Below are 16,129 nucleotides of genomic sequence, written 5' to 3' on the forward strand. Positions count from 1 at the left end.
AGGACGACAGCGCGTTTCCAGGGTCTCTCGCGCGCGAGGTGCTTCGTTCCTCTCCAGGAGCCCGGTGCCGCAGGGTTCCAGGGGTTCCCTCTTCTGACTTGGCAACCGTTCTTCCTTTGCTCCCCAGCCGAAGGACTCACCCACTGCGGACCCGGACTGCGGGTTAGCGACCTAGCGCATGTGCACAGCGGACCTGGTTTCTATTGGGTGGTGAGGTGTCTTGACCAATTAGAGTTGACGCTCATCACAGAAGGTATCATCGTTCCATGTGTCTCCTAGGTAACAGCTCGTGCACAACCTACTCCCTTTTGCTGTTCCCAAAGCAACACTTGTTAGCGTCGCCCTACCACCGAAGAGGACTAGGTGGCGGTTCCAGCCGATCCCAGTGGACGGCAATGTTAGGCGAGGAAGACCCAATATGGCCTCTGTCAACACCCCGTTAAGCTTCCTTGGTATTGTGGGGGCAATAGGCCCATGGGTGGGCAAGCGTTCTGAGGAGGTAACCATGTGATTATTCCTTCATTAACAGTCTTTAGATAACAGTACTGCAAATGAGGATGGAGGTTTCTGTTTGAGATTATGAGATGCACTCAACCTTTAATTTGGAGGCTGCAGTTAGACATGGTGACCTATGTTTATTTTTTTCCAAAGCTTTTTGGGAAAAGGGCTTTATAAAAATAAAGTTAGTGGCTTTATTTATTTGTTTGTTTTGGAGGAACAAGGTAAAGGTTAAAAAAAAAAAAGTTCCCGGCTGGAACTCACTCAGAAATCTGCCAGCCTCTGCCTCCCGACTGCTGAGATTTAAGTCGTGGCACGCAGCAGTTAATGGCTTTCAGATTTAGTTGCAGATGGCCTGGGTTTTGTTTCCACATACCCAGAGTATGAACAATGATATAATCATTCAATCCTAAACTGGATCTGTGTATTCTGGTTTCTTCTGATTCCTGGGACCCCCGCCCTCCCTCCACGCCCATCCCTCTCCCCCTTGGCTGCCAGCGGCTGGCGAAGAGCAGCAGTTCTCAACATCGGAAACGCCTGAGCAGTTATGTGGGTAGAGTTTGTCAACTCTTACCGGCTGAACTATCTTGAGGTGAGGTCTTTCACAGAGTCTCTGGACACAACTCTCACACCCACCCAGTGGGGAGAGGCTGGGCTTTAAGGGGCTTCCCAGGGAGCTCTCCTCGGGAAGCACCTTTGTTCTAGGGTTCCCCTCCCTGGTTAGCTGGCTCCCAAGCCTTCACTGTGCTGCCGGGTAGACCTGTTCCCCCAGGGCTTTAAATCTAGGGCTGAATATTTACCAGGTAAACAACCATTGAACCAGCCCCAACTCCCTTAATTACTGTGGTTTATATTGGGTTGATCAATGTAACCATGAAGAAAAAAAATTTTTTTTTGAGGTAGAATCTAAGTTCCCCAGTTTGGCCTCTCAGCCATCTTAAAGCAGAGGGTTTATGGTGACCTAATGACCTTGCCCTTAGGGTAATGAAATAGAAATTATACAGCAAATGGTCTATGAAGCCGGGGTATTGACATTTTCTCTTGAGGTGGGGGGACATTTCGGTCAGCAGTCCTTGCCCAACTGTGTGCCATCTTAGAAATGCTGAAAATGCTGAATTTTAGCCAGGTGTTGGTGATGCCCACCTTTAATCTCAGCACTAGGGAGACAGAGGCTGGTGGATCTCTGTGAATTCGAGTCCAGCCTGACCTACAAAATGAGTTCCAGGACAGCCAAAGCTGTTGCCAGAGAAACCCTGTCTCAGTGTGTGTGTGTTGGGGGGCAGGAGGCACTGAATTTTAAGGAAAAAAACTGATTGGGACTCTTCAGTCACCCATGTTCTTGTAACCCCAATAAACTTATTTGCCAAGCGGGACTTAGGACTCTTTTGTGTTTTCTGTCTCCCTAATCGGGGAGTGTAGGTTATGCCTGCCCAGGAAAATCATGAGACAAGCTCCGTGTCAGCTCAGTATTTGGTTTCCCTTGAATAAGGATGACTCATCTCCTCCTGGCTTCCAGGTGCCACTGTTACGTTTTCCCCATTGTTACCAGTAGACTTATGTGAGCTAAGAGTGGTACATGTGTTTGCTTGTTTGGTTGTTGGGGTGGTTGTTTTCTTTCTCTTTGATTTTTCGAGATGCGGTTTCTTTGTGCAGCCTTGGCTGTTCTAGAACTAACTCTGTAGATCAGGATGTCTTCAGACTCACAGAGATCCACTTGCCTCTGCATCCAGAGTGCTGGGGTTAAAGATGTGCAACACCACCTCCCTGTGGATTTTCTCTTTTCCCTTCCTTCCTTCCTTCCTTCCTTCCTTCCTTCCTTCCTTCCTTCCTTCCTTCCTTCCTTTCCTCTCTCTCTCTTTCTTTCTCTCTTTCTCTCTCCTTCCCTCCCTCCCTCCCTCCCTCCCTCCCTCCCTCCCTCCCTCCCTTCCTTCCTTCCTCCCTCCTTCCCTCTCTACCTCCCTTTCTTTCTCTCCCTCTCCCTCTCTCTCTCTCTCTCTCTCTCTCTCTCTCTCTCTCTCTCTCTTTCTCTCTCCCTTCCTCCCTCCCTTCCTTTCTTCCTTGCCCCTACCTTTTTTGAGGCATTTTTTTCTAAATCCTACTTTGGTCTCTAACTCTCTGTCTTCCAGCTTCAGTTTTTCCCAGTGCTGAAAATGTGGGCGAGTGCTACCAAACTCAGCTGGTTTAACATTTTGACTTAGAAAGCCCCCAGGACATTTTTACAGTCACAGCCTGTTAAGAGGGATCAACCAATATAGCCATGGTTGCCCGGGAAGACCAGGCACAGGGGCACAGAACAGTTCTGGGTATTGAAAGATTCAAGGAGGGTAGAACTAAAGGGCAGTAGGGACACAAGCAGAGGAGGCTGTCGAGGAAGAGAAGATGGTATTGATCCCAGTCTGGGGGGCCAGGAAGGCTCAGGACATGTGCTGCAGGTTTCCTGTGACTGTTGGGGAACTCGTTTGCTCAACATATAGCTTCAGTTCTGAGCCCCCCTGGCATTACACAGCCCCATCCAAGAGGAGCTGAGTAGGCCTGCTGAGTATCGGGAGGCCTAGCCCAGAGAACTTGCCTTTACAGGGTTTGGGGTAGCTAGGTCCTGCACAACACCCCTGCTTGCATGACTCATGAGGTTTAGAGGAAGATGTATCTGATCCCATTGGCAAATGGGTAGGACACATGTGTCTTAAGTATAGAGGATAGCTGCAAGATGGGTTGTGGGTTGTTTTTTTTTTTTTTGTGGGGGGGTTGTTTTTCTGAGACAAGGTCTCACTATGTAGCCTCAACTGCTCTGGACCTTGCTTTGGAGAACTGCTTGTCTGTCTCTTGAGTGCGATTAAAAGTATTAATCAACACATCTGACCTTTTCCTTTTTTTTTTTTTTTTTTCCCAAACTGTCTTAGTAGCCTCACACTGGCCTCAAACTTGATGTGCAGTCAAGTCTGGCCTTTTAACTCCAGATCCTCCTGTCTCAGCCTCCCAAGTGCTGGGTGACAGGTATGCACCACCATACCTGCAAGGTTCTTTAGGTCTGGAGTTCCCACAGGGCTGGAGTCAACTTTGCACTCAGCCTCAATAGCAGGCGCCTCACAGCACTGCCTTGGTCTTCCCACTCTCTTCTCTCCCACAGCCTGACCCACAAAGGCTCATCTTTCAACAGAACTGCTGCTCTGGGGCAGTCCCACTCTGCCCCGTCTCCTGGCTTCCCCCACCCACCTGTGGCCACCGGGGGATGTGGATAACCCATCCTATACTGGGCTGCAGACAAGCTCTCTCTCCACCCTATGGCCCCTCTGAGAACCCAGATTAAAGCGAAATCTCCAAATCTCTGTGCTGACACTCCAATGGCCTGTCTGTGTACATCCATTTAATACTATCTGCATTGTTTTAAGGTAAAAACAAGTGTTACTGTTCATACAGCTGTTAAAAATGTCAGGGTATCTCAACTCTTTTGTTTGTTTGTTTGTTTTTCAAGACAGGTTTCTTTCTGTAGCTGAGCTTGTCCTGGAATTCACTCTGTAGACCAGGCTGGCCTTGAACTAAGAGATCCATCTTAGTTTAAGAGATCCACTCCTCCAGAGTGCTTGGATCAAGACATGCGCCACCACACCTAATTTTTTTCTCCTTAAGATAGGGCCTCACCAGGCGGCGGCGGCGCACACCTTTAATCCCAGCACTCGGGGGTAGGGTGGGGGGTGTATAGAAGCAGGAGGATCTTTGTGAGTTCGAGGCCAGCCTGGTCTACAGAGCGAGATCCAGGAAAGGCGCAAAGCTACACAGAGAAACCCTGTCTCAAAAAAAAAAAAAAAAAGATAGGGCCACAAACTACCCTTGAACTCCAGAGGTGGGGCTTCTAGGCATGTATCATCAAGCCTAGTTCTTTGTTTTAATTTTTTTTGTTTTTTGTTTTTTTTTGTTTTTCGAGACAGGGTTTCTCTGTGTAGCTTTGCGCCTTTTCCTGGAACTCACTTGGTAGCCCAGGCTGGCCTCGAACTCACAGAGATCCACCTGCCTCTGCCTCCCGAGTGCTGGGATTAAAGGCGTGCGCCACCACCGCCCGGCCTTTGTTTTAATTTTTTTTTTTTTTTTGGTTTTTCGAGACAGGGTTTCTCTGCGTATCTCTGCCTTCCTCTGCCTCCTGTGTGCTGGGATTAAAGGCGCATGCCACCATGCCTCCATTGCCCTGTTGGTGTTGCATCAGGTCCAAATGGGACCCGGTCTAATGAAGGCTACAAGAAACAAACTGAATCTCACCCATCTGTCCTCACCATTCTGGGTCATTAAACTGGCAAGGGTGGTCCAGAAGTCATAGGAAATGTCCAGTCCTTCCTGATCAGCTCTTTACCTTCTGACCACGGTGAGGACAAGGACAACAGGGAGGTACATGATGGCTAAGCCCAGCAAAAGTAAGCAGCCCTCTAAAGTTTGTACCACCACCTCCTCAGATGTTGTGAAGGTCTAGACTTGACTGTACAGGCTCCATCTTTGGGAAAGGGCCACCATCTCAGACCACCTGCTGTACTCAGTTCCAGGAAGGACCTCAGGAATGTGCCATGACAACTTGAACAGATACAGAGCAGTATCCTCCTGCAGACATCCTGTCTGCAGTTTATGCCCTTGAAGATATCTAGATAATCCTGCTGAGCAGCCCAGATAATCAATCCTGTTCAGTGGGTTGTGGTTCCCGCCAAAAGTCTAACCCAATGGTTTCAAATGTGGTTTTGCACCCAAAGTCTAGACCAATAGTTTCAAAAAATCACCTTGCCCCTTCTACCCAACCCCAAGTTGCCAATTCCTGGCCTGTGTTTTTTCCCTATAAAAACTCTCTACACCTGGGCTCACGGCCGCCATCACATTTCCTTCCATCTGCTGTGCGGTGGCCCAGGTTGAACCTGAATAAAAGGACCCTTATGTGCTTCATCGGAAACCGGCTCCTTGGTGGTCTCTGGGGGTTTCTCAAAACAGGTACAACAATGTAAAGGCTCATATAGCATGGGCTTTGGTAGTGGTTGATGACAGGCTTGGATGAGAATGGGAATAAATGCTGAGGAATCAGCATCCTTGATTTGTCTGACAGTGCTGAGAGCCATATCTTCCCTACAGGTCTCTACTTCCTACTAGTGGGTTGGGTTATGCCGGCTCTTCAAGCATGGTAGAGTAGAGGGAAGGGATTCTGGTCGGAGACTGCAGAAGTCCATCTAAGTTCAGTCCTGGTTCTGTAGTGTCCTCTAGGCCACACTACCTCTTCTGTGCTCTTCATTTTTTTCTTCTGAAGTAGAGCTTCTAAATACAAGACCCACAAAGCCGCTTACTCTACAGTACCTAGCACGTCTGGCAGTGAGTCAGTCTACTTGGACTTTATTTGGATTCTGTTAGAGCTCTATTTATTTATTTGTTTGTTTGTTTGTTTGGTTGGTTGGTTGGTTGGTTTTTTGAGATGGGGTTTCTCTGTGTAGCTTTTGGAGCCTGTCTTGAAACTCACTCTGTAGACCAGGCTGGCCTCAAATTCACCTGCCTCTGCCTCCCAAGTGCTGGGATTAAAGGTATGTGCCGCCACCACCTGGCTTATTTACTTTTTAGACAGGGTCTCACTATGTAGTTCTGGTTGGGGCCTGAAACTCACTCTGTAGACCAGGCAGACCACAGAGACCTGTCTGCCTCTGCCTCTCTAGTATTGGGTTTAAAGGCATATGTTACTACATCCAGTTGCTAGAGCATTTTTTAAAAGATATTAATTTTGTGTACCGTGTGCCTGTGTTTCAGAAGAGGGCACCAGATCTCACTATTGATGGTTGTGAGCCACCATGTGGTTGCTGGGAATTGAACTCAGGACCTCTGGAAGAGCAGCCAGTGCTCTTAACCTCTGAGCCATCTCTCCAGCCCTAGAATATTTTTTAATACTCCCCTCCATTGACCCAAATCTCCTTCCCTCTTCATTTTCCCAGAGAAAGCTGAGGTTCAGAAACAAACCATTTATTTGCCTGAGGCTGGCACCAAGGAAACTGAATGCCCTGAACCCTGGGAGTGTCTCTCCAGCTGCTAGTTTGGGCGTAGCCAGAGTCTTCCGGCCATCTCTACCTACTGCCTGCTCCTTTCCTGTTTTCATAGCCGCATTCAGGAAACACTGAAGTGCCATCAACATGAAGATAATGTCTGTGGGACACCCACTGATTCTGGAGGCAGTCCTTGTCGGCTCCACCAGTCCCAGGGGGTACATGCATACTTCGGATGCCTCTCCAGAATGGCTTCTTTCAGGGTATAGGTGTGAATGGCCGCTGAACAGCAGATCTTGTCATATGTAAATGGCACTGACTGGCAAGTCTTCCCCATACCTGGTTCACATAGCTGGGCTTCTCAGTGGATTTGCTGAGGACACAGGCTCTTCAACAGTCAGTGAAAGGGATTCAGAGAAAGCAGGGAAGGGCACTGCTGTGACCTCAGGTCTCAGTTAGCTTTGGGACCACTGCTGGGCCTAAGGTGGCCTTGGGAGGTGTACCATCTAAGGATGCCCCTAGAGACCTGGCTTGGGAATGCATGCTGCCCCTGGGCCTCCGAAGGGCCTTCTCTCCGGTGTGGATCCTCTGGTGATGGAAGAGGGCAGGGCGCTCACGGAAGGCGCGGCCACACTGCGTGCACACGAAGGGCTTCTCCCCCGTGTGGATGCGCCGGTGGCTGAGCAGCACTGCGCCCTTGGCAAATGCCTTGCCACAGTCCCCGCAGCGGAAGGGCCGTTCGCCAGTGTGCAGCAGCTGATGCTGTGTGAGGTTGGAGCTGTGGCTGAAGGCACGGCCACACTGTGGGCATGAGAAAGGCTTCTCTCCGGTGTGCACACGCTGGTGCTTGAAGAGAGAGGAGCCCTGACTGAAGGCTGCGCCGCAGAGGGAGCAGGCATAGGGCTTCTCCCCGGTGTGCGTGCGCTCATGCTGGATGAGATGCGAGTTGCGACAGAAGCGGCGACCACACTGAGCACAGGCATAGGGCCGCCCTCCTGCGTGGATCTTGCGGTGCTGGCTGAGGTTGGAGCCGTGGCTGAAGGCCTTGCCACACTCGCTGCAGTGGAAGGACTTCTCGGCCGTGTGGATGCGCTGATGGCGCACCAGCGAGGAGCTGTGTCGGAAGGCCTTGCTACACACCATGCATGCATAGGGCGTCTCCCCACTGTGGATGCGCTGGTGCTGAGTCAGGTGTGACGTCTGGCTAAAGGCCTTGCCACACTGGGAGCACTCATACGGCCGTTCTCCCGTGTGGGTGCGCAGGTGCTTGAGGAGGTCTGAGCTCTTCACGAACACTTTGCTGCATGCCCTGCATTCAAAAGGTTTGTCCCCGGAGAGAAGACCTGGGCCAGCCTGGAGGGCCTCGCCCAGCTCGTCCCATATTGGGGGCTCTGGAACACTGGGGTCTATCTGAGATTCGTGCCAAGCCCCACTAAGTCCACGTCCCTCATGGAGGTCTGGGATGCTTTGGAAGACTCTCCCAGGAGTTAGCTGCATCTCTGGCTTTTGCTGCCCGGCTACCTGTGACTGCTTCCCTGGGGCCAAGAGGTCAGAGAAAGTCTTCACTCTGGATGAACTATCTTCAGGAACCCCCACTGGGGAGGTCAGTCTCAGGCTCACAGTTGCCTCATTGCTGCTGGAACCTAGCAGTAGCTGCTCCCAGTAGATCACAGATACCCCTGTGGGTTTTCTCTGCAGAGACGGGGAGGCACTCTGGTGTCTCTCCAGGATTTTCGCATCAGGGCAGGCACCAGCAGGTATCCCATCAGGACCGTCACAGGTAGCCCCTGGAAGTGCTGCATCTCTAGACACGTGTCTGTCCCTTGCATAGTAACTGGATCCTGAAGGCAGAGGAAAGATAGTTAACTGGGTCATCTGGCCGGCCAGGAAGTGACCACAGCAGAGTGTCTGGGCAGTCAGGGGACTCTATGAAGTGAGTGTAAAAGTGAGTAGGGAGAAAACAGGCGTAGGCTGGCCCTGGGAGAAGTTGACAGGGAAGAGCTAACAGCTCTTGGCCCTCCTGGTGGCAATGGCCTCGTGTTTGAGACTCTGCACTGGCTGTCCTGGGGGACTTTCTCTCAAGCACGAGCTCCCTAGCCTGCTTCTCCTTGTGCCCATCTCTTGCGTCTATGAACTACTTACTTATCAGTCTGTTTGCTGACTGCTTTTCCCTGGCATCGCCACACTGCACAGCAGTATCCCGGCTGATGCTGTGTGTGCAGGGACAGGAACAGCCCCCCCCCCCCCAGACGTGTTCAAACAACAGTTGGGAAGGAGGAGGGACCCTACAAATATGACAATTCGATGTGGAAAGTGAAGCCACACAGGACAGGCAAGGGAGGGCCTTGAAGGAGTCATTTCCTGCATGGATGCAGTACCTGTGCCCTTCAAGTTTTTTCTCTAAGGGCAGGAAGGGCCACAGGATGAGTAAAGGATTCAGAAAGGGAAGAGAGCTAGGTTGGAGCCAGGAGAGGAAGGTGATTATGATACCAAGTTGGCCCTGAGTTCATCTTAGGTGGAGCCCAACTCACCAATGCTGGATCTTCTGCGGGGGCGCCTGCCTGGGCCTGTATTTGTCCTATTGGGAACCCAGGGTTCCTCACCACGCTGGAGTTGGATGATCACACGAGGCCGGGAGACAGAGAGTCCTATGATGACACGAGACAGAGAGACAGGGAGAAGGAGCATGTGAGGTCAGCCCCAGCTCAGGACAGTTCAGCCTCAACAGAGAGCAGGACGAGGGATATCATGGATATCAACCATGTAATCTATGTATCCAAAAGGTCATACCACACAGGAGGCTCACAGGGCCAGCTTAAGGGTTTCCATAAGGAACCACTGGGTCAGCAGCTCCAAATGAAGGGACTAGAACCCAGGCACAAAAGAATGTAGCCAGCCAGCACCTCAGGGATACAGGAAATAGTTGAACTTAGCAGACTGCATGTGTTCAGGGCCCCATCCTTCCTCACGTGGTCCATGGATAGAGGACCCCACTCATAGACAGCTAGGGAGAGAGGGGACAGTTGTAATGGCCCCCAAAACTGGTAACCTCAGCTGGCTGCCATACCTGGTCCCAGCTTTGCTTCCAATGGAGGATTCAGGGCTTTACCTATGGAGTCTACAAGTGCGAAGTTTTCCAGCATTACATGGCGGTACAGGGCCCTCTGAGCTGCATCCAGGAATGTCCACTCCTCCTGGGAGAAGTACACAGCCACGTCCTCAAAGGCCATCAGGCCCTATAACAGCAAGAATAAGATAGTGTCTATGCTATGGCTTTGTGAGGCAGGAACCAGCTCCTTGTCCTATGGCTATCTCTCCTTAATAATTCTTAGACACTTATCTTCCTTCCCTGTAGTACTGGCTCAGGAGGCAGAGGCAGGTGTAGCTCTGTGAGTTCAAGACCAACTTAGTCTACATAGTGAGTTCCAGGACAGCCAGGGGCAGTGTAGAGAGAGCCTGTCTCAAAACACACACACAATAGCTGAATAATGGCGGTGCGCGCCTTTAATCTCAGCACTTGGGAGGCGGAGGCAGGCAGAGCTCTGTGAGTTTGAGGCCAGCCTGGTCTATAGAGTCCAGTTCCAGGACAGCCAAGGCTACACAAAGAAACCAAAACCAATACAACACAGAAACACACAAAGTTGGCTCTTTGGAATAAACATAAATGGAGAATCCCAGTCACTTCTATGGGGGTAGGGTGGGAGTGGCCTCATCAATCTGGTAGATATACAGGAAGCCAACCTTCTTCCATACCAGTGTTTCATTTCCTTTCTGTTCTTCATCTACTCCTCCTCTTGCTCAGCCACCTGCTGGATTCTTTCCCTCACAGCCACTGGCTTGCCTTTTTTTGTTTGTTTGTTTGTTTTTGTTTTTCGAGACAGGGTTTCTCCATGTTGTTTTGGTGCATGTCCTGGAACTCATTCTGTAGACCAGGTTGGACTTGAACTCACAGAGATCCGCCTGGCTCTGCCTCCCGAGTGCTGGGATTAACGGCGTTCGGCACCACCACCCGGCATGTGTTGTCTTTGTAATGTTCTGTGCTTGCTCTCTTCATAGAGAAAACTTATGAATGAATGGAAGCAGTTAAAAGGCAAAAGACACCGCCGCCCGGCTCGGGCTTGCCTTTCCTCATCGCTCCCAGGTCCTAAGTGACCAACCCTGATCAAGCCTGTGACACTATGCCCCTTCAGTTCTCAGGTCTTGACTCAAGACACCAGGAGCAGTTACCTGGACATCTATCACTTCAGGCCCACCAAACCAGCCCACTCGGGGCCAGCACACACTACTGGGTTTCTCCACATCTACAGTCGTTCCAGCCTCCCAGATGCTTAAGCTGACAAGAGAGTCCTCTACTCATAACACTGGTTCACACTCAAACCTGACGCTTCAGCATATCTACCCATAGTTAAGCCACTTTAACCACTACCATTACTAATCTGGCCCAGGGCCCACCATCATTCCCATGGATTTTGGGGGTCAATAGCCTTTGTTCTGCATAATGATGCCTCCTCCACGTCTATCCTACACTCAGAAAAAGATAGGATGCTTTAAAATCCTAACTGAGGGGCTGGATGCTGTGGTTAATCCCAGCATTTAGGAGGCAGAGGCAAGTGGATCTCTGTGAGTTCAGGGCCGGCCTGGTCTACATATCAAGTTGCAGACCAGCTAGATCTACATAGTGAGACTGTCTTAAAACAAAACAAAACAAAACAGGAAACTATGGCCAGAGAGATGGCTCAGTGGTTAAGAGTGTCTGCTGCTTCCCCAGAGGACGTGAATTCAGCTCCCAGCATCCACATTAGATGGCTCACAAGTGCCTGAAACTCAGTTCCAGGGGAACTGACAGTCATGTGCATATACCCACACATAAATGCACGTAATTAGAAATAAAAAATCTTTTAAAAAATCCTAACTGGGAAACTGTCCAGTCTATGTTTAAAGCGCTCCGTGTTTTCCAATGCCTTTGGGACAAAGTCCCAACTCCTCTGCCTGATTTTTCAGTCACACAAGTCCTCCCTTCCTTGTTCATTCCACATCTAAATTGCTAAGTTCCAGTCTGGGAACATAGCTCAGTTTGTAGTATTTGCATGATATGCACAAGGCCCTGAGTTCCATCCCCAGTAACGTGAAAGCTGGGTGTGGTGGTGTATGCCTGCAAATCCAGTACTCGGGAAGTGGAGGCAGGAGGATCAGAAATGCAAGACCATTCTTGGCTATGTATCTAACTTCTGGTCGGCCTCAAAAGAAGAGACACTGCCTTCAAACTATAAAAATGTCACCGTTGCTTTTGCACGTCCGGGTTCTTCCCTTTAACTTTCTTCCAGCCCTTACCCTCTTGGCTATCCCAAGTGAGGCTTCCACACCGGCCACCCTCACTGACCTGGACTATGGTGCTGGAAACAACTGCTGACCTCCCCACAACACAGCAAGAGGGCAAGCCAGGACATGGTAGGATCCCTACACTCACCGGCGATGTATCTGTCAGTGGCCAGGTCGCCGCGGTCCGAATCTGCAGTGGGGGCGGGGCACGACGGGCGGGAGACCCGGGCATAGCCCGTCCCCGCCCACGGCCTCGCGCAGCCCTCCGGGGCCTCAGTTTCCCGGTCAGACGAGGGCGCTGTACGCCCAGAGGGATGCTGATGGGCTGCAGCTGGGGGATGGAGAATATGTAGCTCCAGGAACGGCCCTAACGGTCTCAACTGTCGCCTACGAGTCAACGGGGGAAACTGAGGCTCGGAGGAAGGTTCACCGGCTTACAGAGCGGACGAATGCTGAGCCACGGCTCGAAGCGGGCAGCTGCGAGTACCGTCCTCACTTGCCCTAGTCTTGGGTCACCAGAACCTCTTGGAGGGTGCAGAGCGGGCCCGGTCCCTCACGCACCAATCAGGATCACCCGTGTGGCCCGAAGCCGGTCTGCAAACTGACAACCTAGACCGCCGGAAGCCCCGCCTCCCTGGCTCGCGTTGGCCAGTGCACACGACCGATGCTTGAGTAAACGTAGTTCCTGCTGGCTTGCCTGAATGACAGGCGGTGCCTTCCCAGTAACCATGGACACGGCCAAGCATCTTTCCCCGACTCCCCTAGTCCTGGCGGAGTGCTGGAAAGAGAAATTGACGACCACCGTCACGTTTCTACAGGCCTCAGCAGCAACAGGCTCTCCTGGGTAGGTTCCCGCGCCCGGTAGGCGGCCCTAGACCAAGTAACTAGAGAGGCACAAGTGGGAACTTGGCGGTTTCCGGAGGCAGGCGACACTAACCAGGCGCACAAAAGAGAAAGCATAACAGGAACTGAGCCTTGAGAATCAGAGCAGCAGCCGGTGTGGTAGTCTTTTAGTCTCAGCACTCGGGATGCAGAGGCAGACAGGTCTCTGTGAGTTCAAGGCCAGCTTAGTTTACAAATCGAGTTCCAGGAAAACCAGGGCTGTTACACCGGGTTTCTTGAATAAACAAACTCAAACTTTAAAAAAAAAAAAAAAAGGTGCGGCGAGTGTGTGTGTGTGTGCATGCTGGAGAGATGGTTAAGAGCAATGTTCTTCCAGAGGTCTTGGGTTCAATTCCCAGCACCCAGCATCCACATAGCAGCTCATAACTGCCTATAAATCCAGTTCCAGAAGATCTGACATCCTCACAATGCACATGAAACAAAATAAAGGGTGTGTGTGTTTGGGGGAAGGGGGGCGGACAGTAACTTTAGACCTGATCCGAATTTAAAACTCAATCTGGCCGGGCGGTGGTGGCGCATGCCTTTAATCCCAGCATTCCGGAGGCAGAGGCAGGCAGATCTCTGTGAGTTTGAGGCCAGCCTGGGCTACAGAGTGAGTTACAGGACAGGCTCCAAAGCTACACAGAGAAACCCTGTCTTGAAAAACCAAAAACCAAACCAAAACAAAACAAAAACTTAATCTGAGCCCAGCATGGAGGTGCACTCTTTTTTTTTTTTTTTTTTTTCCAGAGCTGAGGACCGAACCCAGAGCCTTGTGCTTGCTAGGCAAGCGCTCTACCACTGAGCTAAATGCCCAATCCCGGACATGCATTCTTTTAACACTCAGAAAGCAAAGGCAGGAGGATCGCTGTTAAATTCGAGGTCAGCCTGGACTACATAGTAACTTCCACTCCAGTCAGAGCCATGTAATGAAATAACACCCCAAAGCCCAGCTCTGTCAATTTTCTGTTGTGTGGCCCCAGGGTTGCGTTTTTGACCTCTCTTTGCAGCTCCCTACTCACATCTTGTAAAGAGTCAAGGGCAGCCGGGTGGTGGTGGCGCACGCCTTTAATCCCAGCACTCGGGAGGCAGAGGCAAGCGGATCCCTGTGAGTCTGATGCCAGCCTGGTCTACAGAGCGATATCCAGGACAGGCACAAAGCTACACAGAGAAACTCTGTCTTGAAAAAAAGGGGGGGGGGGTCATAACGAGGGCTGGAGTACGGTTAAGAGCTCTGGCTGCTCTCCCAGAGGTCCTGAGTTCAATTTCCAGTAACCACATGGGGGCTCACAACCACCTATAGTGGGATCTGATGCCCTCTTCTGGCATAAAGTTGTGCATACAGATAGAGCACTCAAATAAAATAAATAAATCTTTTTTAAATGTCATAATGAGCTGGGGGTGGTGGCGCACGCCTTTAATCCCCGCACTCGGGAGGCAGAAGCAGGTGGATCTCTGTGAGTTTGAGGACAGCTTGGTTTACAGAGCAAGTTCCAGGACAGCCTGAGCTGTACACAGAGAAACTGTTTTGAAAAAACAAAAAACACAAAAAAACATAATGAAATTCACTACTGATTAAAAGAAAACTAATAAGAATAAAGTTATAAGAAAAAAGAGTCGAGGCCAATTTTGCCATTCCTTCTTATTTTCAGACCCTTGCACAGATCAACTGTTATTGTTTACATTTAGGCTGCTTGTCCTAAGGCTACCTAGTCCTCACCTTTTCCTACACATCACAATACTGATTCTTCATTCCCTTGGGAACAGTCTAAGTGTTTGTGATATGTGAGATTTTGGAAAGGTTGGGCAGTCTCGGTGCAGACTGACCTTGTTGTTGATTGTACCACCTGACGAATCTTGTTTGAGAATTCCTATTTTCCTTGTGTTGAGTTCCTTAATTTTACATATGCTGGTGTCTCAAAAGAAAGAAGGGCATACTTGGGTTTTTTGTTTGTTTTACTCTTTGGGGGCCCACCACCCAGCTCCCAAATGGGGAGCTTATTCTTACTTATGAATGCCTGGTCTTAGCTTGGTTTGTTTTCTTTCTTTCTTTCTTTCTTTCTTTCTTTCTTTCTTTCTTTCTTTCTTTCTTTCTTTTTCCTCCCGAGACAGGTTTTCTCTGTGTAGCTTTGTGCCTTTCCTGAAACTCACTCTATAGACCAGGCTGCTTTGAACTCACAGAGATCCTCCTGCCTCTGCCTCCCGAGTGCTGGGATTAATTGTTTTCTAACTTAAATTATCCTGTTTCTCTTTATTTTGCCTCTAGGCTTTTTACCTTTCTTTATTCTATATTTCTTTCGTTCCCTTTCTTCATGGCTGGCTGGGTGGCTGAGTGACTGGCCCCTGGCATCCTATTCTCCTCCTCCTTATCTTGCTTCTCCTATCTCTCTTCTCCTATTTGTTCTCTCTGCACACCAGCCTCACCTAGCTATTGGCCGTTCAGCTCTTTATTAGACCAATCAGGTATTTTAGGCAAAATAACACAGCTTTACAGAGTTAAACAAATGCAACATGAAAGAATGCAACAGATCTTTGCATCGTTGAACAAATATTCCACAGCATAAGTGAATGTAACACATTTTAAATTAATATTCCACAACAGAAGGTTCCTTGGGTCTTTTGCTGAAGAGTGGGCTGGAGATGGCTCAGAAGTTAAGAGCACTGGCTGCTCTTCCAGAGGTCCTGAGTTCAATTCCCTGCAACCACATGGTGGCTCACAACCATCATAATGAGATTTGGTGCCCTCTTCTGGCCCTCAGGCATACATGCAGGCAGAATATTGTATACTAAATAAATAAAAAGTGGGTTGGTGCAGTGCCCAACACACAGTAAGTTCTCAAACACATGGGTTGAGAGCTGGATGTGTTGGCACCTAAAATTCCAGTATTTAAGAGTTAGAGGCAGAAAGCTCAGGAGTTCAAGGGCAGCTGTGGCAATATCATGAATTTGAGAGCAGCCTGGGCTACAAGAGACACTAATTCCAGAACTCAGGAGACTGCACCAGGAGAAGTGTCACAAATTTGAGACCAGCCTGGACTATAGAGTAAGTCTGTCTGTCTGTCTGTCTGTCTGTCTGTCTGTCTGTCTGTCTCTCTCTCTCTCACACACACACACACAAACACACACATACACGTGAGGGGGGAGGGATAGAGATATGTTGTGGAATAATCTTTTTGTACACTGTGAAAGACATGTGTTCTCATTGTTAATAAAAAGCTGACTGGCCACTGGCCAATAGCTAGGCAGGAAGAGGTTAGATGGGAGAGCCAAACTGGGAGAATGCTGGGAAGAAGAGGGGCGGAGTTGAAGCCAGACGTAGAGAAATCAGGAGAGGAACTTGGTGTGCTGAAAAAAGGTTCTGCCATGTGGTAGAGTGTAGATAAGAAACATGAGTTAATATGTATTTTTATTTTTTTGGTTTTTCAAGACAGGGTTTCTCT

General features: G+C 49.8%; 1 protein-coding gene across 2 annotated transcripts; it reads right to left on the reverse strand.

The window, feature by feature from the left end:
* Positions 1-6,452: 6,452 nt before the first annotated feature.
* On the reverse strand, positions 6,453-12,782 carry Znf324 (zinc finger protein 324). 2 transcript variants are annotated; one of them, XM_028884881.2, is made up of 4 exons: positions 11,956-12,782; positions 9,556-9,724; positions 9,020-9,136; positions 6,453-8,329 (listed from the first exon to the last, which is right to left on the reverse strand). In XM_028884881.2, exons 1-4 carry the CDS (start codon positions 12,037-12,039, stop codon positions 6,933-6,935), a joined length of 1,767 nt encoding a protein of 588 aa, XP_028740714.1. In that variant the 5' UTR covers positions 12,040-12,782; the 3' UTR covers positions 6,453-6,932. The 2 variants fall into 2 exon arrangements, with proteins under 2 accessions (XP_028740714.1, XP_028740715.1); XM_028884882.2 differs by having other exon boundaries at positions 9,598-9,724; positions 11,956-12,781.
* Positions 12,783-16,129: the final 3,347 nt, after the last annotated feature.

The sequence above is a fragment of the Peromyscus leucopus genome, chromosome 1 (genome assembly GCF_004664715.2).
Source record: "Peromyscus leucopus breed LL Stock chromosome 1, UCI_PerLeu_2.1, whole genome shotgun sequence".
Taxonomy (NCBI): domain Eukaryota; kingdom Metazoa; phylum Chordata; class Mammalia; order Rodentia; family Cricetidae; genus Peromyscus; species Peromyscus leucopus.